Raw genomic sequence first — 26,171 nt, 5'->3', positions numbered from 1 at the left:
CAGTGGGTTCAGTGAGAAAATGATAGCCTAAACTAAATAAAATTGAATCCTTCTCTTTGACAACTATGGTGATACATGCATAAAAGATGTGGATACACACAGTAAGGACTGTGTGTATATTGTAAATGAGTTGTGTACACATATATTTTCTTATGTATATTTGTACATGAGTATATAATCTGTGTACTTACATACACATCTATCCAAGAGCTACTTGAAAAAGACAGGAAAAAATTAAATTTGGCAGGAAGAAAAATATCCATATTCTATGGATTTTTTTTTACATTTATTTATTTTTGAGAGACAGAGCACAAGTGGGGGGGGGGGAGGGTGCAGAGAGAGAATGAGACACAGAATCCAAAGCAGGCTTCAGGCTCTGAGCTGTCAGCACAGAGCCCGACTCGCGGCTGGAACTCACAAACCCTGAGATCATGACCTGAACTGAAGTCGTACTCTTAACTGACTGAGCCACCCAGGCGCCCCACTATGGATCATTTTCATGGAAAAAACATTAATGGACAAAAAAAATACATATTTTTGGAAATGCTTAAGCCTTATTTATAAATAACATCTTTCTTTCTTTTGAATACAAGACTCTCTTGTTGGACCTACCACCAAAAAGCTAACAGGGTGTTATAGAGATTTCAAACCAACAGCATAAGCAGTAGAGTAGAACAAGCACTAGGCTGAAAGCCAGATTCTTGTCTAGAGTCAGCCACAGATCAGCTAGATGACCTTAGACTACTTTCCCTATATAGGAATATTTGGGTTGGATAAAATGATCTCTAATGCTCCTTCCTACAGTGTGATTCAATTTTTTTCTTTAGTAAGGAAGAAAAAAGTGATGGCATAGCTCATAGGCAAGAACAGGAGTAGAAATCTAGGTAGGTAAGAAGCAAGTTAAGAGTTGTAAAGACCACCTGGACCCTGAGCCAAAGTAAAAACTTACGTAAGTCTCTTCCAGTCATGGGTTCTCACTAAACTTCTCTCTAGGATCTCATTTATGAAAGGTTTTCTTTTATGCCAGCAGCATGAACAAAGGTGTTGCAACATTTTTATTACAAGTGTATTTCACCATCCATACTATCAACTTTCTGGATCTAAAACTGAACTCATATGGTAGCTACACTTGTGGTGAGCACAGCATAGTCATAGAGAAGTCAAATCACTACTCTGTACACCTGAAACTAATGTAACATTGTGTGTCAACTTTCCAACCTTCCCCCCCCCCCCCCAAATAAATAGGAGGATGATTGCAGGGGAAAAGTCAGCCAATGCTTCAATTGAAATACTTTTACTCTACTGACAGATCTTTCAAAGTTCCTTACTAACGAATTAAGGCTAATGTATGTATGGTTATGGTACGTTCCATATTCAGCACTTTAAATATATATTAATTCCGTGTACGGAAAAAAGCAGTAAAACATTAATGAAACTATTTTTGGGTTGCATAAGGCCAAAACGAAGAATCATTTACTGGCATAAGTCTCTACATTGTTGTTCGTTCCACTGCCCGAATGAAACATTTCTGCACCCATTTGGTGCTGTAAACATTTATCCATTTCCCTTTTTTGAGTTCACTGTTCCAAGTCCGGGCAATAAAAAAGGTTAAGTCTGATGACAGGTATTAAAAGCACAACCACTGCTATATTATATCTGTAACCGAGAGAGTCAAGAGGACTGGGCCCTTTTCCTTTTAGAAGCAAGGGGAGACAAAGTTAATTCGTTTGTACACATAATAATATTTATATAACGTGATATTTTAGCATCATTAGATATTACCTAAAATTTGTGAGTTTAAAGAGCACCTTGAATATAATCAGCGTTCAAAACTTTTTAATCCTTAGGAAACTTTTCTCATATCACTCGTAACAGTCTAAAGTAGCTAATCATATGCTTATTGTACTTATTGTAACTTATCGCAACAATTTGCAGGTTTCCTACCTCTGAGGAGGAATAAAAGGAAGACAGAAGATTAAAATAAGTCCTATTTCAGCATAAAGAAAGGTTGCAACTGCCACCCACTGGAGTGTCATTTTTTTCCTCTTCACACCTAAATAGAGAAACACTTATTTTACTCTCCTGCCTTTTAGAGAAAAACTTGATTAAAGCCCTGGGACGTAATGTTTTCGTCCAGGGGGTCAGACGGCGCCGGTCCCTCCTCTAACCCGTGGCACCTGGCCTTAACCCCCAGTGGGAGGGGCAGGGGTCAAGGGTGGGCCCAGAGGTCCGTGTCTCCACTTCCTCTGCGAGCTGTGCGGAACCGGCCTGCACCGCACAGAGGACGTGCTGGCCCGCCACCCTCGCAGCGACAGAAGCCTAACGCCACCCTCCACTAACGCCCGCGCCTAGGCGCCCTCCTTCTCCGCGAACGCGCCGCGGGCACGGCCTGCTCCCGTGGTCCAACCGCGGAGGGAGCTGCGCGACCCCGCGCGGCCTGGCGCTCCTCCCCGCCGCGGGGACCGCGGCCCCCCGGGAGCCCGTCCGGCCTTACCCCGCCTGCAGCCCGCCTGGCGCCCCGCGCTGCTCCGCGCCACCGACGCGCGGGACGTCAGACGCCGCGGCGGGGCGGAGGTTGGGGGGGAGGGGAGCGGGGCCGGGGAGAGCGCCCCACCCCCTCCTCGTCTGCCCCCGCCCCCGCTCGGCCGGCTCCGGAGCCCAGCCCCCCAGCCCCGAACCTGGGGGCCCGCACCCCCCGGCGTCGCCGGCGGCGCGAGGACGACGATTAGCAATAATTGTTTTGTAATTGATGGTGGAGTTGGAGGGTGACTCACACTTTTCGGGCGCATGCTTGGGGTTCCCGAGTCAACTTCTTGAGAGCCGACCTTAAATTTCTAATAAAGTGTGGTTTGGTTGGGAGGGGTTGCGGTTAATCGACGTTTTCTGAAAGGGCTTCGTGGGGTCCACGAAGGAATGGCTCCGGGGCGGCAGGGTTTGATGGAGTGATGCAATTCAGTGAACGTGTTTGAAAGGCATTCCTTTCCTGTTCTGTCTCTTTTGGGGTAGAAACAGTTTTATTGTCCGGAATTAAGCTCTAGTTAAATGGGAGGGCCAGGATTGGGTGGTTGTGCAGTATTTTTTTCTGAGAACGTGGAAGAAAATGCAGCTTCGAAACATATTTTCCTGCTCTTGTCCATAGGCTGGGAAGAGACTCTAGGGAGATATTTGGGACTGATAGGAATAGAAAACAGTGTGTGGGTGCATTCCTTCAGTTACTATTTTCCAGGTTTCCAAATTCCGTGAATAACAATTATTAACCGTTTTCATTATTGACATCAGGAATTGACAGTATTATCCTTCCGGACAGAATTATTTTGGGACTATTAAATGATGTAAATAGATAATTACAGAATATAAAAATACACTTTTTAAAATTTTTAAATGTTTATTTATTTTGAGGGAGGGCTGCACACACTAGTGGAGGAGGGGCAAAGAGAGAATCCCAAGCAGGCTCCACACTGCCCACACCTTGGTGGGGAGGGGAGGAGAGTTGAGAGTCCTTGGAAGCCAACGACTGGGCCACCCAGGCGCCCCTAAAAATACATTTAAGTGGGTGCTTTTTCTTATCACAAATATACCTGATCACACGGAAAAGAAAAAGACTGAACAGTAAATTAACTATAGGGAAGGGTTTTGTTTTGTTTTACATCAATCGTGTTTAGAACTCGATGCTCTTCCACACTGGTTCCTTTGAAAGCCTGTGCACCTTATTCTATGCTCCTGTGCTCACACCACTAGTATAACTAACTTTAATTTGTAAACATAAAAATTACTAACTTAGACTATAGCTCCCTATTTCCTTATATACTACTTACATCAAATAAAAAAGCCAATTATCTTAAAAAAGATGTTAACTGAAAAAAGGAAAGCATAGAATGTGCCCCCCAAAATATGGCAACACAGTGCTTATTTTTTTTTTTTTTTAATTTTTTTTTCAACGTTTATTTATTTTTGGGACAGAGAGAGACAGAGCATGAACGGGGGAGGGGCAGAGAGAGAGGGAGACACAGAATCAGAAACAGGCTCCAGGCTCTGAGCCATCAGCCCAGAGCCTGACGCGGGGCTCGAACTCACGGACCGTGAGATCGTGACCTGGCTGAAGTCGGAGGCTTAACCGACTGCACCACCCAGGCGCCCCCACAGTGCTTATTTTAAAATGGATTCATTTAATATTCTCAAAGTCTTGAACTAAGCAGTCTTAGATAGACACAGTTACCAAATTTTCATGTTTTTGTATAGACCAATATCTGAATTATGGAACTATTTTATTTTAACCTGAGATACTTAATTCTTACAGTAGCACATTCACCAATAACAAAATTCTATTAGTAACACTACCACACAATGGAACTTAAAAATTAAAACTATTACAGGGGCGCCTGGGTGGCGCAGTCGGTTAAGCGGCCGACTTCAGCCAGGTCACGATCTCGCGCTCCGTGAGTTCGAGCCCCGCGTCGGGCTCTGGGCTGATGGCTCAGAGCCTGGAGCCTGTTTCCGATTCTGTGTCTCCCTCTCTCTCTGCCCCTCCCCCGTTCATGCTCTGTCTCTCTCTGTCCCAAAAATAAATAAACGTTGAAAAAAAAAATTTAAAAAAAAAAAAAAAAAAAAAAAAAAAAAAAAAAAACTATTACAGGGGTGCCTGGGTGGCTCAGTTGGTTAATCCTAAGACGTCGGCTCAGGTCATGATCTCCCAGTTAGTGGGTTCCAGCCGGGTATGGGCTCTGTGCTGACAGCTCAGAGCCTGGAACCTACTTTGGATTCTGTGTCTCCCTCTCTCTGCCCCCCCAGCCCCCAATAAATAAACATTAAAAAAATTTTAAATTATTACAAAAAAAATAAAAATTATTATCATCTGCTGGGGGTATAAAAATAACATCATAAAGAAATAAGTACCCCCCCAAACCGTATGAAAATTAGGTTTTTAAACTAAAAATTAAATTCTTGGGGCATCTGGTTGGCTCAGTTGGTTAAGAGTTGACTCTTGATTTCAGCTCAGGTCTTGATGTCAGGGTTGGTGAGACTGAGTCCCATGTGGGGCTCTGTTCTGAGAGCAAGGAGCCTGCTTGGGATTTTCTCCCTCCCTCTCTCTGTCCTCCCCCATGGGTGTGCACACACATGCTCTCAAATAAACTTAAAAAACTTTTAAATTCTCTAAGAAATATTTCAAATATATAATCATTTCCAGATTGGTTACCAAATTTTTTATACATAAGATGTGGGGGACTAAAACTAATTTTATCATGTTAAGTGCAGGTGTATTTACCAAGCTCTCTATCTTCTAAGGATCTAGAAGACTTGAAATGTAACAAAGTTAATATCATTTAAAGAGTTTCATGGATCTTAGTTTTAAATTATAGAAAACATCACATGTAATTAAACTCAATTACACAATTTAAAAACAATACCAGTGTGTCATTCATGAATTAGGAAGTTCCAGTTTGATTTTCCAATTTGAATTGTTGTTTCATATTTATTTATTGAGAAAGAGAGAGAGCATGAGTGAGGGAGGACAGAGAGAGAGAGACACAGAATCCCAAGCAGGCTCCAGGCTCTGAGCTGTCAACACAGAGCCCTACGCAGGGCTCAAACTCAAGAGCTGTGAGATCATGACCTGAGCCGAAGCTGGACGCTTGATCGACTGAGCCACCCAGATGCTCCTCCAATTTGAAAGTAATTCTATACTGAATTTATTACTTCTTTTCATTTTATATAGAAGTTGGTATTTGTTCTGTCACTTCTTTGCACTTATTATTTCCACTAAAATATACTTCATGTTAATTTATAGACACTATAGGAGTCATACTTTTAGTATTAAAATAAAATGTTTTATTTATTTAAAAATGTTAAAAACACAATTCCTGTAGGAAAAAAAATTCTGAGTTTTTTTTTTAATTCATGATAGGATTCAGAGCAATTATTTGTCAGTGGTTGAAAGGGTGACTAGGATGTCTGAACCTGGGGTCTTCTTTAAAATTAAGTTTTGGTTCCACTCTATAGATCTATCGAATCACACTCTCGTAGGATGGGGTCTAAGACTGACTTAGTATATATTATTTTAATATATATAAATTATTTCAATTTAGGAAGTCCAATCAAATCCCATAATGGTCTGTAAGGTAATCTAAGACTGCTGATGTGCTTGACAAAGCGTTAAATACTCTTTTTTCCTGCCTTGAGGTTATCTTTTCCATCATGTACATTAAATGTTGATGGAAACACATATAAGGAGTTCCAAGTTCAAGAGCAATGTCAACCCAGTCCCAGATGCATTTCAGTGGGGTTTCTTCATATCCAGCAAACATGGCCGGGTTTGCTAAGAGTCCTCTTGCAACCATCACACCTATGAATTAAAGCACATCACATTTGTCCACACATGAAGAACTCATGGTTATGAGGTCAAACCTAATGAAACAAACTGAGAATACTGAAAAATAAAGTATTATTACAAGGTTTCTCAATACCCGTATATTAGTCTAATTAAATTATAAAACAATTTTATATGTTTGTAAGTCAAGAACGTTTGAACGTGCTTATAAGAAATAAAAACAATCTTTTTTAAGACTTTTATATTAAACGATTAGTCTCTAGGGTTTTTTTTGGGGGGTGGTTAATCCGGATTGTCATAAATTGGGTATGCTTAAAGTTAGGTTTATCTGCATTCTCCCATCTAGCAATAGTTATCACAGGCCTTGGTATGCCAATAATTTAAGGGGGTAATAAAACTATGTCGCTGTATGTGCCTTTGGCTCCTATAACAACTTGGGAGTTCACTAATTCTCATTTCGATTCCAGATGTTCTATTTTATTAATAGGCTATCTTCCAGATAGCCTTAACTGGTCACTCATTGGATACGATGGTGGCAGAAACGTAACTGACTTAATTTACCCCAGTTAAAACAATCTACTGTTTCTAAGTAGAAGAGTTAATAAATGATTTAGCTTAAATCAGTACAACAGGAAAATATGGCTCCATTTTATGAGCCCAGCATGCTTCTGCTGTGCGATTCTGCTATTACGGCTCCATTTTAAAGACAAATAATGAAAACTCACATTAACATTACTCTCCTACGCCTACTTTTTTTTTTTTTTTTTTTTTGGTAATTAAAAGACAAAAAGCTCAGGTACTTATTTCTTACCATCTGTCCCAGTAATATGCCACACATTTTCTGCTTCTTTTAAGCTTCTGATATCTCCATTAGCAATTACAGGTATAGACATATTTTCCTTAATTATTTTAATGGCCTCATAGTGAACTGGCTGATGTCTTTCTTCAACAGTTCTTCCATGGACCGTAATCCAAGAAACTCCTGTTGCCTCAGCCTTTCGACAAAGATCTACAGTTCTTGTAAGGTCATCATGGATCCTATAATTTCAAAATTAAATCAGTCTATTGACAGCACACAAATCTTAATGCTAAAACTAATACGCTAGATAAAAGATTTCATCTGATACATTATTTAGTTAGCTTTGTTATATTATCACTACCTGCTACTATTAGAAAGGCTTTGTTCAGAGATCAGTTCCCACTTTAGACCTCAAATTTAGCTATTTCAATATTGGCAACAATAGGATGACAAATAAATTTTACCTTACCTACTCCTTCCCCCTTTTAGCTTTGATAACTGAAAAAGTCATCCAAGACTGTCATGGAGGAATTCGAAGATGGTACCCTAATATCTGCTGTGTATGCTCCAAACCACAAGTGGGAGAAGAGAATACATTATTATGAAATGTTCTCAACTTTTCACCAAAAGACTGATTCCTGCCTTATTTTCTTTTCATTGTGAAATTTTCGTGCAAATATTATTACTGTTTTTTCTATTCTTGGTACCAGGAATGTTTCTTAGCATTATTAATTAAGCAGTTTGTGAAAAAAATTGAGTTTCTTCTAAGGGAAAGTTTTTAATAATAAAGGGAAGTTTTATTTTCTATTAAAAAATACAAAAAGGAAGTTGCTCTCTTTATAAATAAAAATTATGGTACACATTCATTTACTAAATGTCCTGTTTCAACACTTTCATACATAAACTACCAATTTATTAAGGATGGATACCCCTATACTCTTAGACAAAAGGAATATATTTTTATTTTCTAAGTAATGGACCATCTTGTTAATAGTTTGAAATATTGTCTTTACCTTATTTTAATAGATACTGAAAATCTGGGATTTTCCACTTGATTTCTTACTTGTTTCACCATATCTCGAACAATCTCTGGCTTGTTTATTAAGCAAGCTCCATAACCTTCTGCCATTGCCCACCTTTATAAAGCAGACATATCAAATGAACTGTAAATAGCTGGAAGAGAAGACAGAATTCTAAAAGCACTGTAAATGCATCTATTTCTCTACCTTAGCAACCTGGAATGGAATCAGATTTTTATAATTCATAGATCCAACATTTTAAAGTGGATCAATATGAGATAAGGAAAGCATGTTCCCAGATCAAAAAGTACTTAGGAAAAATGGTTTTCATTGGCAAGTGAGAAAATTAAATTAAAATTCATTCAACCAAAACAGACTTAGGTATTTGTAATTAATTGCAATTACTTCAGATTTTTAAAATTCCAAATTTGATGTTTATTATACATAACAAGACATTTTATTAATCTTAATAATAGAAAGATATTTTTGGCTGACAGCATTCCAGTACCACTAAACAGCTTATTTAACTCTCCTAATGAGTATACAAATATGTCTAATCTGGTTTGGATTATGATGTACTTAAAACCTTGATTTTATTCTTTGGACATATTTTGAATTATTGACAGATAGTCTAATACAGTGCCAAGAACACAGGGATATTGTTGTCAAATTAAGCATCGCATCAATACCCAGTTAGACTCAACCAAATAACTATGGTATAGAAAGGAAAGGTAATTATAAGAAGGTATTCTTATAGAGCAAATTAATTAGGAGAAAACAAGTGGCCATCTCTCAAATCATAGAATCATAGTTTCTTGTTTGACATGGCAGTAAAAATTCATGTTAGGGAGGATCATAAATGTTCAAGTCTTATATAACTACCTATGGATGATGTTCGAGGCAGACCTACACACAGAAAAAATTCTAGTGTGAGGTGAGACAAAACTTATCAAAGGTCTATATATTGTTTAAGGCATCAGAAAATACCTTTGCATATATATGTTCCTAAATTATCTTCCTTTATTTTTTCTTCCTATTTGGAGCTCAAGTGCTTTAACTCTATTTTCTTTACTTTCTAATTCTTGGAAAATTGGAGACATAGTTTACCATGTTCACATAGTTTTTTTCTAATTTTTTTTGAAAATTCTTCCAACTTCTTTGAGCTTTACCTCTGAGGGCAACCACAGTTAATGTCTATTCCATTCGCGTAAGGGCAGACTATACGAGCAGCATCAGACAAAAGTCTTGCATCATTAGCAGCAAACTGAACAATCAATGGGCAATCACCTGATAAAACAAATAGCTCAACATCAAAATTCACAGAAATGTGCACGCGCACGCACACACACACACACACCACCAAACTCTTCATGTTTGTACGGAATAACGTAACTACATTTAGCCTGAAAAGCATTTGTTGAAACAAGATAGCATTAAACTAATTTTAAACATTTTAAATTAAAAGTAATTTACATTTAGTACAAATTCAAACAGTATAAAATTTGATAAAATGAAAACTATAACACTCTTGACAAACATCCCATTTCCAAAGGTGAGAATTAGTTAATTGTATTCCAGAACAATTTTATGTATACCTGTAAAATTTAAACAAACGTGAACATGCTATACACATTTCTATGCCTACTTTTTTTTAATCCCCTAATGTATCTGGGAGCTGTACTTAGACCTATTTTCTTTTTAGTAGCATATTCTTCTGTATGGATGAACCATACAGTGTTCTATATTGTTTTTCATTTGTGGCTTTTGCAAACAATGCTATGATGAGAACCTATTACATACATGCTACTCTGAGTATATTCATCGGGTAAATTCCCATGAATGTAACTGCTGGATAGGCATCTAACATTTTGATAGACGTTACAAAGTTTTCTTTCAAAAGAGTTTAACAATATAGATGCACAATGCTATGGATGAAAGTTCTTGTTTCCTTACAAACATAGTCTACATTGTATAAACAACAGTGTGTATTTTTATTTGTAGATTCTTTCTACATAGTCTTTGTCTATTTTTCAAAGTGTAATTTTTCTTTTCATTGTTCCTCATTTTCTTTAAAAATTTTTTTTTGGTTTATTTATTTATGAGAGAGAGACATCATGAGTGGGGGAGGGGCACAGAGAGAGGGAGACACAGAATCCAAAGGAGGCTCCAGGCTCTGAGCTGTCAGCACAAGTCCGATGCAGGGCTCGAACTCACAAACCATGAGATCATGACCTGAGCTGAAGTTGGATGCTTAACTGAACTGACTGAGCCACCAAGGTGCCCCTTTTGTTCCTCATTTTTCAATTATTCTTTTATAAAACAAAAGAAATCAGCTCTAAAATTATGAGTATCTATTGTAAAAATTATAAATATCTTCCCCAGGTTTTGGTTTGTCTGAGTACGTGCATGCTCCTTTCTTACATATAAAAGTTTACGTTTTAATATAGCAAATGTGTTAGATCTTTTCCTAGGTTTTAAAGGACATATTTTTATCATCTTTTTTTGGGTTAGTGTTATAAACTCTGCATAAATGTATTTTAATTTTTCTAAAGTTCTTTTGAGGACTACCTATATGAGATTCACTGAGTGTTTGACAAAATGCAGATTTCTGAGCGTCACCCTTGTTCCACTGATTTGGAATTTTTTTTTTTAACATTTATTTTTGAGATACAGAGAGAGACAGAGCATGAGTGGGGACCTAACTGACTGATCCACACAGGCGCCGCCCACTGATTTGGAATTTCTATGGCAATTCACTGATTTACAGGACTATTACAAGATAGGAGAATTTGCTTTTCCCTGAGGATATAGGATGTTTTTCTTTTTATAACTCAGAGAGAGTTATAGAATTTCAATTTAATAATTGTTTATTGGTCTAATATATTTTCAACACAGGGTAGAAGCTAAGGATACAAATCAATGAGAGATAATTTCAGACTTCATGGAGCCCATAGTCTAGTGGATGAGATACAGGCCTACAAAGAGGAAATTGTAATACAGTAGGATTAAGTACACCACAAAGTCTGTATTTAACAGAGGACAAGAGTGGAGGGTGATCAGGCAAGCTGCTTGGCCAAAAACTTTGAGAGCTGGATTAAGAAGCATGTAGTGTCGTTTGCCAGACAGCTCTGGATCTGGGGGACAGGCATGGCTGAGAAAAGGATATTCTAGGTAGAGAAGTATGAGAGGATGGGGCATATTCAGGGACTTAAGTTAGTATTTTTAAAGAATAAAGTTGGTGGGATGTGGAGAGAAACTAATGGAACATAAAGCTGCAAAGGTGTATGCAGAGGCTGGATCATGTGGAACGTTATACATTATTCACAGGTGTCAGGATTTTTTTTTAAAGTAATCTCTACCCACCTAACCTGGGGCTCAGACTCACCACCCTGAGATCAGGAGTCCATACTCTACCAATAGGGCCAAACACCCTGACAGGCACTGGAATTTTACTCTTTAGGCCACTGGTTGTTAATCTTTACTCAGGATCACCTGGAGGGCTTTTTAAAAAAGATTGCTGGACCACATACCCAGAATTTCTGACTCAGTGGGCCTGGGGCTTTTCTTTTCTTTCTTTCTTTATTCTTCTTTCTTTCCTTCCTTTTCTTTTCTTTTCTTTTTTCTTTTCTTCTGTCTCTCTCTTTCTTTAAGTAGGCTCCATGCTGGAGCTTGAACTCATGACCCTGAGATCAAGACCTGAGCTGACACCAAGAGCTGAAAGCTCAGTAGACTGAACCACCCAGGTACCCTGGAAATTTCTATTTCTAACAAGTTTCCAAATGATGCTGATGCTGCTGGTGTGGGCCACTACCCTTTGAGAACCACTGCTTTAGGCCACTGAGAGGTCTAAGAAGGATTTTAAGCAGGATAGAGATGTGATCAAATTTACATTCTACAAAGGTCACTTTGGGCTATTTGGAGGTTTGTTTGGAATGGGGCAAGACTGGAGGCAGTGAAATAGGAACCTAATAGCTCAACTGAGAGAATGGGGCCCTAAGGAAGGCTGACCTCACACTTAGATATATTGTCCATAGTTTACAAGACACTGAATAAAAACATACTTAAAAAACTAAAAGATTTAAAAATAAAATCTCTGAATTGTGTTGTTTCTGATTAGACAAGATTTTTTACTTTTTAAGTCTTATAAAGTCAGCAAACTCTGGGTTTCACATACCTTGGTTTTTTTTAAAAAAAAATTTTTTTTTTTTTTAACGTTTATTTATTTTTGAGACAGAGAGACAGAGTATGAACGGGGGAGGGGCAGAGAGAGAGGGAGACACAGAACCAGAAGCAGGCTCCAGGCTCTGAGCCATCAGCCCAGAGCCCGCCGCGGAACTCACGGACCGTGAGATCGTGACCTGAGCTGAAGTCGGATGCTTAACCGACTGAACCACCCAGACGCTCCCACATACCTTGGTTTGTAGTAAATTCGCTGTCTCTGGCTTTTATAGATTTGACAAAATCAGCAGCAACTATCATTGGTGTATAACACAGATCACAACTGTATCTTCTTACTAGTGTTCTAAAAGCCAACCTGTGAGCATACAAGACTATAATTAGGCATTCTGAAAACACCATAATCATATGTACGCCCAAATTTAATTTAATTATTAAATATTTATTAGACGAAAGTTCTGCCTTTAAAGGATAGAATAGATATACTTTTCCCCATTCTTGCTGTGAAAAAGAAAGCCGAAGTTGGAGTCATTTGCCCATGACAGCAAACCAAAACTTACAGTTTCAACCTATCCCAGGAATGTGACCTTTTAAAAGTTAACCTGAAATTGCTTGATCAGCAATAGTAAGGTAATCTCTATGATAAACAAACAAACAAACAAACAATGCTGTTGTTCCCTTCCCCAAAGATTGGCCTGAACCAATCCTTTCTCTTCTTTTGCTAATAACTTCTTGTTCCACCCTCCTTCCCGTAAAAACCTCCCATTTAGTACAACTCCACGGAGCACCTCCTACTTGTTAAGCGGGATGCTGTCTGATTCATGAACTGCTTAATAAAGCCAGTGAGAGCTTCAAATTTACTCAGTTGAAATTTTTTTAACACTGCTCAGTATATTATATATAAAACAAATATTAGAAAACTCCGAAAGGTGGAGAGAAGACAGCAGACAGGCTAATAACCATGGGACCTGAGGAAAAACAGTGGTAAGTTCTCTGGGTTTCCTTTTGGCCTCAAATATCCCAGATTTGGACTTGAAGAAGCTGGCAGCCTGGAAATACCAATGAGTGCAGACAAAAAGAGCCCCACAAAAGTCAGCTCTCTCTAACCAAAGGACTAGGAAATGGGGAAGCCTAGCAAGACAGAACAATTTTAGAGAATGATGGCTCTACTCCAGCCAAACACCAGAGACAAAGCCGTGGCCCCACCTCTAGAGGCAAAGGTTGAGCGGAGAGCTTAGACTTTTACCTCTCCAAGGCTGTGCAGTAAGATGCTCCAACACCCCTCCTTCCATAGTGTGTCAGAGAAGGCCAGGTAGGGAGCTGGACTTCAATACTTTCTGGCAGCTAACTTTAACTTTCTCCCTTCCCAGTCTCAAGTAGTATCAAAGGATGCTTAGTGAAGGGGCTATGCCTTTCAACGTAGCAGAGCAGTTATCAAGCTCCCCTTTCCACGGTGAGCTGGAACTCTGACACCACCCCTCAACCTCAGCAATAATGACACTTTGTCCCCAGCGTGTCAAAGGAGACCAAATAGGGAATCTGGACTTCTACTTTCATACCACAGTAATGAGGTAGTGCTTTCTTATTCCTTTCCTGCTATAGTGATGTCAGGGGGAAAAAAAAGTTAAAACAGAAGGTTCAATATTCAGAATCAATCTATATAATCTACCACATTAAAAAGCTAAAAGAAAAATCACATGATTATATCAATCAATGCAGAAAAAGCATTTGACAAAATAATATTCATGATTAAAAAAAACCCTCAGCGGGGCGCCTGGGTGGCATAGTCGGTTAAGCGTCCGACTTCAGCCAGGTCACGATCTCGCGGTCCGTGAGTTCGAGCCCCGCGTCGGGCTCTGGGCTTATGGCTCAGAGCCTGGAGCCTGTTTCCGATTCTGTGTCTCCCTCTCTCTCTGCCTCTCCCCCGTTCATGCTCTGTCTCTCTCTGTCCCCAAAATAAATAAACGTTGAAAAAAAAATTAAAAAAAAAAAGTTAAAAAAAAAAACCCTCAGGAAAACAGGAATAGAAAGGCACTTTCTCAACTTGATAAAGAGCATCCACAAAACCTCCTACTGCTAGCATACTTAAAGGTGAAAAATAGAACAAATATCCTCTTGATCAAGAACAAGGCAGGGGCACCTGGGTGGCTCAGTCGATTAAGCATCTGACTTTGGCTCAGGTCGTAATTTCGCAGTTTGTGAGTTCAAGTCCTGTATTGGGCTCTGTGCTGACAGCTCAGACCCTGGAGCCTGCTTTGGATTCTGTGTCTCCCTCTCTCTCTCTCTCTCTGCCCCTCCCCTGCTCATGCTCAGTCTTTCTCTCAAAAATAAATAAACAAGAAAAAAAATTTTTAAAAATTCTTCTGGGAATTCCAGCAAGATATTTTGTAGATAAAGACAAGATCATATTGAAATTTATTTGGAAAGGCAAAGGAACTAGAATAGCTAAAACAATATTGAGGAAGACATATAAATGGGAGGAATCAGTCTACCCAACTTTTATTAATTAAATGGCTACAGTAATCAAGATTGTGTAGTATTGGTGGAGAAACAGACACATAGATCATAGAATAGAATAGGGAATGCAGATAAAAAACACATGACTTTTTTTTTTTTTTTCAAATTTGAGAGAGCAAGAGAGGAGAGAGAGAGAGAATCCTAAGCAGGCTCTATCTCATGCTCAGCGTGGAAGCGGACACGGGGCTTGATTTCACAACCCTGGGATGATGACCTGAGCCAAAATCAAGAGAAGGAGGCTGAAATGACTGAGCCACCCAGATGCTCCTGCCCAAATGATTTTTGACAAAGATGCAAAAAAAATTTAATACTAGAAAGAAAGCCTTTCACCAAATGTTGCTGAAGCAATTAGACATCCACAGATAAAGAAACAAAACAAAAAATACCCCAAAAAACTCAACAAAACAACCCTAAACCTAAGCCTCACACTTATAAAAAATTAAGTAAAAATTGATTATGGACTTAAATGTAAAACAAAAAAACAAGACTCTGGGGAAAAAACTAGGAGAAAATCTTTAGGATCAAGAGCTACACAAAGTTTTCTTACATTTGACATCAAAAGCACAATTTTCAAAAGGAAAAACTGATAAATTAGACTAAATTATTAAAAAAAAACTTTTGCTCTGCAAAAGACTCTGTTAAGAGGATGAAAAGACAAGCTACATACTGGAAGAAAATATTTGCAAATCACATATCTGACACAGTAACAGTATCTAGAATATATAGATAACTCTCAAACCTCAGTAGTAAACAAAAACTCAACAACAAAAACCTGATAGAAAAATGGACAAAAGGCTTGAGTAGACATTTCTCCAAAGAAGATATATATATATATATATATATATACACACACACACACACACATATATATATATATATATATATATATATGGCCAATAATCACATGAAAAAGTGCTAAACATCATTAGGGAAATATAAAACTACGGTAGGATACCACTTCACATCCATTAGGATGGCTACAGTAAAAATAAACGATATAAGAATTGGTGAGGATGTTGAGGAATCAGAATTCTTATATACTGCTGGTGGGAATGTAAAAATGAAAAACAATACAGCAGTTCCTTAAAAAACTGAAAATAGAATTGTCATATGATCCAGCACTCTCTTCTGGGCATATACCCAAAAGAACTGAAAGACATATTTATACATCCATGTTCATAGCAATATTATTTGCAATAGCCAAAAGATGGAAGCAACCCAAGCATGCATCAATGCATATATAAAATGTAGTACATGCATACAATGGAATTGCATTCATCCTTAAAAAAAGAACGAAATTCTGATATATGCCAACATGGATGAACCTTTAGGATATTATGCTAAGTGAGATAAGCCAGTCTCAGAAAAAGAACTATTGTATGATTCCACTTATATGAGGTACCTAGAGTAGTCAAATTCAAAGAGAGATAAAGTAGAATGATGGTTGCCAGGGGATGGGGGGGGGGGCGGGTGGGGGAAATAAAGAGCTATTGTTTACTGGATGTAGAGTTTCAGTTTTTTTAAATGAAGAGTTTTATGACAATGTGTATGCATTTAATATCACTGAATTGTAAACTTATAAATGTTTAAAATGGTAAATTTTAAGTTGAATTTACCACAATTGAAAAAAATTTTAAAGACTGATTCAGTAGTAAAAAAGCAAACAATCCTATTAGATTATTGGCCAAAGACATAAAGAAACATTTCTTTAGCAATATACAGATGGTAAGTCAACACAGGAAAACATTTTCAACATCACTACCTGTAAGGGAAATGGATATTAAAACCATAGTGAGATATCACTACACACCTATCAGATGGCTAAAATAAAAAGTATGGTGAGGATTATTAAAAGTTGGTGAGGATGAGGAAAAACTAGATCCCTCATACGCTGTTGGTGGAAGTGTGAAACAGGATAGACACTCTGGAAAATTTGGCAGTTTCTTAAAAAACTAAACATATAGTTACCCCATGACCCCCAGCAATGTAGTTGTAGGGATTTGTCTCAGACATAAAGTCTTATATTCAAACAAAAACCTCTGTATGAACGTTTATATTTACTTAATATTCTTTCATCTAATATTCACTATATGTTTATAGGTGGGAGTTACAAGCACTATCTTTATAGATATAAAAAGTGAGGTTTGAAGGGGTTAATTGTTTACTTGGGGCCCCACACATAACAGGTAAATGATAACACCAGCACCCAAGCCTAGATCATGATTTCAAAGCTAGGTGTTTGATGATCCTAATGTGGTGGGGTGGTCTTAACTTTAAAAGTCAGAGCATAAGAAGGAAATCAAATCTTAGTTCTTTAACCATTTAATAATACTTACTTTGAATACCGAACCATTGGAGCACAGACTTTCACCAGCTGCCCAGAATGAAACATTTCTATTGGATCTCTTTTTCTTTCTTGACATATTGTGTTTCGTATGCAGTCACTCTTCATGAATATAGATTTGTCTCAAATCTGAAAGACAGTTTGCATAGAGAAAAATTACTTTCATTAGATGAATTCCCATCATTTTAACAATTTCAATTGCCAAGAATATATATTTTTCGTCAGGCTTGTGGGCTCAGGAATCTTTTTAGCTTCTTTTCACACTATCAAATAGGATACTACAGAATCCTGTCTCTGTAAGTCACTGACAGTTTTTAGTACACTATGAAATCATCACGTTTATATATTCAGTACAAATTATGCTTGTTCGTGTCAAACACTAACAATTTCAAGTTCTATACTTAACACACTAAAGTAACATTTTCTGCTCAAATTAATAAATGCTCAAGATGTGGAAAAATACAAGGGTTTTTCTTAGGATACCATGGTTTTTCGTGTAATATTTTAAATTTCCCATGTTGCTTTGTTTGGTATTACAAACCAGAAAAAAATTTAATTTGAATAATTTCATATGTATATGCCTGGCACTTTGAAATACCTTGTTTTATACGGGAAAGCTAAATGGCATTAACTGAACAATTTTAAGTAGTGTTTCAAAAGATTTACTGGTCTGTTTGAGGTTTATTCTTATTCACAAATCCTATTCTGAATCAGAAGGCAAATCAACCTTTACTAAAAAAAAATTAAATGTGGTATCATCTAGCCGAAATTTCAATTATAATCAGATAATTCCATAGTAAATCACTTTTATACCCAAAGAGGTACAAGTGATTAAATTAGGTAGTTCATAAGTGTTTCTAAAGTTGTTATATCTAAAATCCTATCATTATATAGTGTTGGCTGCTTTCCATATTTCAGTTTCTGGCCTTAATTACTTAGCAACAGATATGGGCAAACTTTAGGAAGGTCTAATTGCTCAACCAGAAAATATAGCTAATCCAGAAAATATTGTTATAATCTAAATAATTTCAGTTTTTTTTAATGTGTATTTATTTTCGTGTGAGAGAGAGAGAGAGAGAGCAGGAGGTGGGGGGGAAGGGCAGAGAGCAAGGGAGACACTGAATCTGAAGCAGGCTCCAGGCTCTGAGCTGTCAGCACAGAGTCCAATGCAGGGCTTGAACCCACAAACTGCGAGATCATGACCTGAACCAAAGTCAGATGCTCAACTGACTGAGCCACCCAGGTGCCCCTCAATTTCTTGAGGTAGAATGTATAGTTAAAATAAACTACTTTTACTGATCACTGTTCAGTCTGACTTAACAAAGTTACTAGCTTATCTCTTTTTTAAAAATAAAAATTATGATTAGAACAATGTAGGCCCACACACACAGGTAAAACATAAGCAACAAAAAGGCAGTTCCTTTTTATGAACATCTTCTCTCTTGCATTTCATATCCAGGTTATGCCACCCCTGCTCATTCAAGTCAGAAACCTGGGGCTTATCATCCTTTGCTTCTTCATCTCCCACAAGTGTGTCAACCAAGTAGTACTTTCAATTAAATCTTTAGCATATCTTCACTGCCCAGTCTGTGTATAGTCTCCCATCTTGATAACTCTGATAATCTCCTCTGAATCCCAGATAGAGTTGATCTGACTTACCCACTGCACCCTAGGCTCTCCTGTTATCATAGGCACTTGTAATTACTTTTTATTTATTTTGAGAGAGAGAGAGAGAGAGAGAGAGCATGAGCGAGGGGCAGAGTGAGATGGAGAGAGAGAATCTCAAGCAGGCACTATGCTGTCAGTGCAGAGTCTGACCTGGGGATTTATTTCATGAACTGTGAGACCACGACCTGAGCCAAAATCAAGAGTTGGATCCTTAACCAACTGAGCCACCCAGGGGCCCCCAGCACTTGTAATTACTTTTATAGAGCATAGTATTAACACGTCAGTTTCTTCTCCAGTTTTTGAGGGCATGGACATGTATTGATTCATTTAACAAATATTAAGCTCCTGCTACGTGCTGGGAAAATAAATGAAAATACATTTCCTGTGTCCTTAAAAATGTATGACATACTTACACAAAATAACAGTTCTGATACATACGCTTAGACACAATTTAACTGTTGTGGGAATAATTGTCTAGAGAAAGAAGGGGAGTCACCAACAGTGGCAGAGGGAAAACTTGAGCTGACATATGTGGGAGATGGGGGATTGTCCTGTTATAGAGAGCAACACACATAGAACCACAGAGGCTTGAAAATGCTTGATGTTTTCAGTGAACCATTAGTAGTCGTGTTATTTGATCAGACTAGACAGGAAGTGAGGTTTAGATAATCATGGGCCTTATATTCCCTTATATTAATATTTTTTTAGATTTTATACTGTAGGGTCTTGTTTCTAAACCATTTTTTTTTTCCACCTCCACGGGTGATTTTTCGTATGTGCTCAACATGTTAATATGTGCATGAGATACTTCCATACACAGCAATTCTTTTTTTACAGGCTGTACATCTCTCCTTGTATTATTTGTCAATGAAACATTTTAACAGGAAAATGACATGATTTCTGATTTAGAAAGATTTCACTGGATGGGGTAGGGCTTTTGGCAAAATATGAGAAAGGGGGCTATTGTAGTAAACCAGGCCAAATGCATAATGAATGTCTGACCTGGGACTCTAGGAATAAGAAAAGAGAACACACTCAGGAGCTATTTAGAAATAAAAATAAACTGGCAAGATAGTTAGGAGGTGGAAATCACTTCAGGACAGTGAATGTCACATAGTATGAGAGAATTCTAGGATGATGTGTACAATTTGGCTTTTGAGGCTACATGGATGGCAATTCCAATTAATGAGACAGAAAACCAGAAGGAGGAATAGGTTTTAGCAGGGAAACACGAGTTCATATTTGGGCACACTGAACTTGAGGTGCTCATGGGATTTCCAGATGGTGATGCCTCAAAACTTTATACAGATATAGCTCAGGAAAAAGCTAGGGATATAGACTGAGGGTCGTAAACCTTTAGGTGATAAGTTAAAACTAAAAACACAGACAAAATACTTGAGGGTGTCGTATCTTGCAAGAAATCCTTAGAAGCACCAACATTTAAGTAAAAGAGAAAAAGAATAATGCAAAAGGAGACAGATGAATTCTGGAGCTGGCAAGAATAAACCTGAAGAGTGATATTCAAAAACTGAAGAGAGGGGAGAGTATTAAGGAGGGTGGGGATAAGCATCTTAAACATCACAGAAAAGTAAAGCCTAAAAACCATCTAATAGGAGCTAAAGTCATTAGTGACTTTAGCAAGAACAATTTCATTCTCACTCATACTTGGTAGTTCCAGCACATGGCACAAAGACCTCCTACACTACTTGCTGAATGAATAAACCAGTAGTTTTCAACCTTGGTTGTACATTAGAGTAATCTGGGGAGGTTTTTAAAAAATTTCTTTAATGTTTATTTATTTTTGAGAAAGAGAGAGAGGGAGAGAGAGGGCACAAGCAGGGGAGGGGCAGAGGGAGAGACACAGAATCCGAAGCAGGCTCCAGGCACTGAGCTGTCAGCACAGAGCCCGAGTAGGGCTTGAACTCATGAACTGTAAGGTCATGACCAGACCTGAAGTCAGAAGCTTAACCAAGTGAGCCACCCAGATGCTCCTATCTGGGGAGCTTTTAAAAATCAGGATGCTCATACCATACCCCAGAACAATTAGATGTGAATCTCTGGGCTTAGGATGCAGGTATAAGTGGGTTTTTAAAGCTCTCCAGGTGATTTCAATGTGCAGTTAGCTCAATAAACAAATCCATAAACTACAAAGCACCCGGTACAATTGTTTACAGGGGTTTCTGCTTTACTTATGAGCTCCTTTGGGACAGGATAGGCATTGGGTCTTCTTTGTAAACTCATGCAGGTGTGTATAGGTGGGACTCAAAACTCTTCCCTTAATGAACGAGTATTATGTAACTTTTCTAGAATCTTCCAACGTAAAAGCCAAGGAAAGAAAAAACTCATAATTCAAAGAGAATACTTATCAACATTAAAGAATACTTAAAAATTTTGTGTATTATGGATAATGAAATTTAATGTGAGTCTGAGCACCCGGCCCTTGACAATTCATGTGACCTCCATTCAGAACCAACAATTCTAGTCAGACTGTGACTGAGACGAAAAACATCAGGGAAAAACCTGAGACAAAGAGAAAACATAAGGCAGTATATTAAGAGACTTGCTCACCTGAGTGGTTATGAGTATTAAATGCACAAAGTATTGTTATAGCACCTTTTTGAAATACTGTTAGAATCGAGAGAATCATGTAGCTCTGGAATTGGGAAAAACTGGTTCCCTGTGTACAGAGAAAGTTATATTAGTCTTTTTATGTAGAAATGCATAATCTTCTTGCACAAGTGTGGTTGGCCTATTATCAGTATTCATCTTGGGAGAAATCTAAATGAATAATGCAGATAAATTAGCAGAGAAGATAACGGGAATTAACTTAACCTGACAACTTCAATACTAACAGTTAAGATTTTGGAAAATCCATCAGTTTGCAACAGGAAAAAGTTTGGTATCACTCATAGCATGTGGCTGAAACGGAGAGGAAGAGGAAGAAAAAGCTTAAGTTCACGGGAGGGCAGAAACGGAGTCTGTCTTTTCTTGGCTCAGTCTTCCTTCTTCACCGACCTTTGGCTCTTCCTAACTCCTCACTACTCATTTCAGGCAAGCTTCCTTCCTAAGCTTTCCCTCCAGCCTTTACCCCAGGACAGCGCGCCAAGCCGTGTGACACATAAGGCTGGGAGTTACTAACTCCCCCAGCTGTGCTTGTGGAGTGCAAGAGAAACTCCCAGAAACCTCCGCTCTTCTGTCCAGCCTCCACCGAGAGGCCCCGGTTGTTAGGTTAAATACTTGCATACGCTACAGTAAGGTTCCGGAGCCCACCTTTTCTTCAACCGGGGGAACGATGCCAGCCCCAGGAGTGCGACGAGAGAAGGCGCGCGGCGCCAACCCCGCGGCCTCGGCTTCCCTCGCGCGCCGGGCCTTAGGTGCCCGCCAGCTCCGGGACCCACGCTGCTCCCAGCCGGCGTTCGTCCAGCTGCGGCCGCTTAGCTGATTCTCCAAGCCAGCCAAGAGCCGCGGGCCGGGCGGAGCGGGCGGCGCAGACGTTGTGCGTCATCACCTGGGCGGGGCGGGCCGGCAGCTGACGCCATCACCCCGGCACCTGCCAACATGGAAGGTGGTGACGGCGGCGTCGCTGTGGCTGGCCAAGGGGTTCTGAGCTCTGGGGCGGCGGCAGCGACAGTCCGGGAGCTTTTGCAGGACGGTAAGGAGTCTGGGTCTCGCTGGGTGGTGGGGCTAGGGGACTGTCCTGCTCCGCATCTGGGCCCGGGTGGTGGACTCAACCCGTCGCTTTGCAGAAAGTTTTCCGGTCTCGACGTGACCACTCCCCCCCGCCCGGCCCCCTGGCGTCTGGGTGGTATAGCCTCGCAAACCTGTGTTTCCACAGACTTGCTGTCCCCTTCCCTTCCGGGTGTCCAGGGGACTCCTGGTTTCTGGTTGCTTCTCATTTCAACTCTACCCTTCATGAGCCCGAGGTTTCCCTGAAGTCCTGGGACCCTGCCGTACTCCGGTGACCCAGGTTGATAGCTACTGGCTGCTGCCGCAATTCTTGATGAAAGGAGGAAGCGTTGGATCCCAGGAAAAGTGAAAGACCTAGAACAGATAGAGGACAGCTTTTAATGTCAGAGGGCCTCCTTTTTAAGTAGTGTCGGAAGCATCCTTTAACAAATTCTTGGATGACACAGGTGGCTCACTTGCAGGCTTGTTTGTTTTTTACAAGGCATTTGTCCATAACCATACACGGGGGAGAGTTCAGAGCATTAGTTCAGGCTGGGGTTAACTATATGTATTGAATATAGAAATTCATTGATAGTTTTGGACAGAAGAAGACCCCGGGAAATAAATATAGTGCGTTTGAGAGGCACATTAAATTGTTTTAATTCAGTTAACACGCCGCAAGTTTCTTATTCTTTAGAATAAAATTCAAATGTCTTAGATCCTTCTCATCTGTTCTTAATTTTCTTCTCTAATGGCCTTCACGTTCTACCCTGTATTAAAATAATTTGTATACTTATCCTCTTCTACAGCATTGTAGAACCACTTTTTATATTCCACCGTGTTAGAAACAGTACCTTTCATACAGTAGGTGCAAAATAAGTATTTTTAACTGAACATCACAATAAGCCAAAGTAGGTTATAAACGAATGAACAGCCTAAACTATTGTTTTTCTTTGCGTGTTGTATGTTTTATTATTGTCCTTAATTACTTCTGAAATTTTATATACTTTTGTCAAAACTTACTAAGGAGGTGGTTTTCTGAATTAGGATGTGTTAGATTCTCTAGGTTAGGATCTCTGTCCAATACATCATTGTATCTTAAATTCCGTTCAACCACGTTTTGAACTTCTAACATATGTGCAATTCCCCCCCTCAAGCAGCTTACCATTTTAGTAGGGGAAATAGTCTTGTAAAGCTATAAAGTTAAGCATTATAATGTAGTGTTTTTAGGGTAGCAGAATTGTGTATAAAGTCCAACAATGCAGAAGAGGAGGATAACTGGGAGTGGTTAGGGGAGTGTCAGGAAAGGCTTTCTAGATGGAATTGGTTTTGAAGTATAAATAGAACTTCGCCAGGTGAAGAAGTGGAAGAAACAACACACATCAGGCATAGGTATATATTTCAGTAGGATGCATTCTGGAATTGTAATCAGTTTTTAAAGGGTAAATAGTCCTTAATTTTGCCTTCTGTATTGTCCTATTTAGTTCTTTTTTCCATCTTCCACAGTGATTATTTAAATCTTACCCTTTCAAACCTCTTCTTTCAAGTTCAACAAATGTCTTTAAACTTCCCTGAACGAAAGATCATCCATCAGATGTGAGCTTCCTCCATTTCTTGCCATGAAACCTAACCTTGTAACTGTCCTTTCTTTTCCCTTTGTATTTCCAATTACAGTACAAGTGGAATTTCTGCTTCTGAGGACAGTCCTCCCTCCTGTGCTCTGGATTTTTTTTCCTGTCTCTTCAAAGACCCAGTCACCCTTATTCTATGCCATTGAAATCTCTTGGCCAAGGTCTCTGATTACCTCCTTGTGAATATAGCAAATGGACACTTTGGTCCTATCTTACTTAAACTTTTAAAAAGGGTTTGACTCTTTTCTTTAAATACTTGTCATGTGACTTGTGAGTTCTATGCTTTAAAAAAAATTCCTAATTCTTTAAGGGTTCTTTTTTCCAGGTTCATTTAGTTGCTTGTCTTCAATGTACTCCTAATTCAGTGGTTCACTCCACCCATTCTCTTCAACATTACTAAAACATTAAACATTTTCTGTCCATAACAGTGCTTGATTATGTAAAGAATCTGCCAGTGGTAGAGGATAAGATTGATAGGATTGGTGAGCAGATGCATAGTTTGAATAATTTCTGGGGTGTTTCTGATGTGCCTCCTGTAGGAATGAGATAGCTATAAAAGAGAAGCATTATATGACTTTTCTCCTGAAGGACAAGTTCAGTAGCCAGTACTCAGCTTTTGCTGTATTGTATGTTTTTAAGGTCTTTGACATTACTTTCCACTCTCTCTAAACCATCCTTTGCCATTCTTCCTTGTTTTTCTTTCTCTTTGAATGCTCCTTAGTCCCTTTGATTGCTTTCATTTTCTCCATCTACTTCCAAATTTTTGGTGTTTTCCTGGCTTCTAACTCAGTCTTCTCCATTTGCCTTTTTTTGTGCATTCTAAAATTTATTCTAAACCATCTGGGTTTTTTTTTTTCATGGTTTCAGAATTAATATAGATGCATACAAATACACATGATTCTTATTTCTCAGCTATAGAATTGTTGTCTACTGGACATTTCTATCTTGATGGTGAACAGGCATGACTAGTTTTATATACAAAAAGTTAAATATGAACAGGTGCTATATGTGAAAAAGTGAAAGTACTTTTTTTTTATCCCTTTAATCTTCACATTAATTGTATGTAGTTAGTTAGATTTGTGCTTGTTTCCCATATAGATTGTGAGTTCCTTGAAGGCAGTAATATGTTCATTTTTATCTTTACACAAAGACGGCTAGTGGTCCAACTTAATGCACAGCTGAATTCCGTATGTCAGTTACTTGGCCGAGAATCTTGGGAATCATCCTTTTACTTCTTGCTCTACCTAATCACCCGTCTTCAGCTTGTCACTAAGTCTCACACATTATAGTGTCTGAATATTTGTCAAATTAGTCACTTTATTGACGTTTTTATTGCCATTGTCTTAGGCCTTCATCATGTCTCTTGGGCTGTTAACACAGCATCTTCCTGGCCTCTGTAACTCTAATAGAGCATGTGTTACTCATGTAATACATGAGTGAGCTGGTAAACCAGCTTTCTGGTAAAAGAGGGGAAGCCCTGGTTTTGTAGTGTATGCCAATTTCCATGGTATAAATACTCTCACCATGGTCAGTTTTCAGATACCTGTGATGTCTGCTGGCTCACACAATTCCTGAAAATTTAATAATTGGCTCTTAAAGGAGCCAGTCTGAGCCAGCTCCAGTACACTGCTGTGTGACTAATCCCTTTTCAATCACCCTCCATACTGCTGCTGGAAACTAAAACAGAGCTGACAGTGCTCTTTCTTATCTTTTACCTCAATGGGATATAGTGTGAACATTTTAGAGATGTTACCATTCTTTTTTAACTGCTCCCAACCTTCCTTTGGAACCTTGACTCTCTCATTCTTTCTCACCATGTGCTCGAGACACACTGAAGTCAGCATTCCCCTTATTTCTCAAAATACGCTGTGGCATTTGCTGACTCTAAACTGTCACTCTTTATCGGAGTAGCTTTCTCCACTTTGCTGCCTAGCAGGGTCCTTAATTCTGAAAACTACTTGGCAAACTGGAAGGAAATGGGGTTCCCAGAATTAAGGCAAAAGTAGCAGTTTTTCTTTGAGAGTAG

At 38.9% G+C, this 26,171-nt stretch overlaps 2 protein-coding genes across 8 annotated transcripts in view; one reads left to right on the top strand and one right to left on the bottom strand.

The window, feature by feature from the left end:
• DUS4L (dihydrouridine synthase 4 like) overlaps positions 1–22,248 on the bottom strand; it is a 76,682-nt gene extending 54,434 nt beyond the window's left edge. Inside the window, exons 1-7 of one of the 4 annotated variants that reach the window (XM_086696946.1) lie at positions 22,119–22,248; positions 17,173–17,309; positions 12,556–12,677; positions 9,313–9,430; positions 8,138–8,260; positions 7,137–7,363; positions 1,945–2,053 (exon numbers count right to left, since the gene is read on the bottom strand). In XM_086696946.1, coding sequence (XP_086553072.1) covers positions 1,945–2,053; positions 7,137–7,363; positions 8,138–8,260; positions 9,313–9,430; positions 12,556–12,677; positions 17,173–17,288 — 815 coding nt within the window. In that variant the 5' untranslated portion in view covers positions 17,289–17,309; positions 22,119–22,248. Of the gene's footprint in view, positions 1–1,944; positions 2,054–2,494; positions 2,632–2,774; positions 3,217–5,803; positions 6,341–7,136; positions 7,364–8,137; positions 8,261–9,312; positions 9,431–12,555; positions 12,678–17,172; positions 17,310–22,118 lie in introns of those variants that run through there. The other 3 variants (XM_025929965.2, XM_086696945.1, XM_025929594.2) reach the window with 3 other exon arrangements.
• Positions 22,249–22,258: 10 nt separating this feature from the next.
• COG5 (component of oligomeric golgi complex 5) overlaps positions 22,259–26,171 on the top strand; it is a 341,375-nt gene continuing 337,462 nt past the window's right edge. For all 4 annotated transcript variants that reach the window (XM_086696940.1, XM_086696941.1, XM_086696939.1 and 1 more), the window contains exon 1: positions 22,259–22,500. In XM_086696940.1, coding sequence (XP_086553066.1) covers positions 22,407–22,500 — 94 coding nt within the window. In that variant the 5' untranslated portion in view covers positions 22,259–22,406. The remainder of the gene's footprint in view (positions 22,501–26,171) is intronic.

Source organism: Puma concolor, chromosome A2, assembly GCF_028749965.1.
Source record: "Puma concolor isolate L17-30 chromosome A2, mPumCon1.1.hap2, whole genome shotgun sequence".
Lineage (NCBI taxonomy): Eukaryota > Metazoa > Chordata > Mammalia > Carnivora > Felidae > Puma > Puma concolor.
This window is presented reverse-complemented; position numbering and strand designations above follow the sequence as displayed.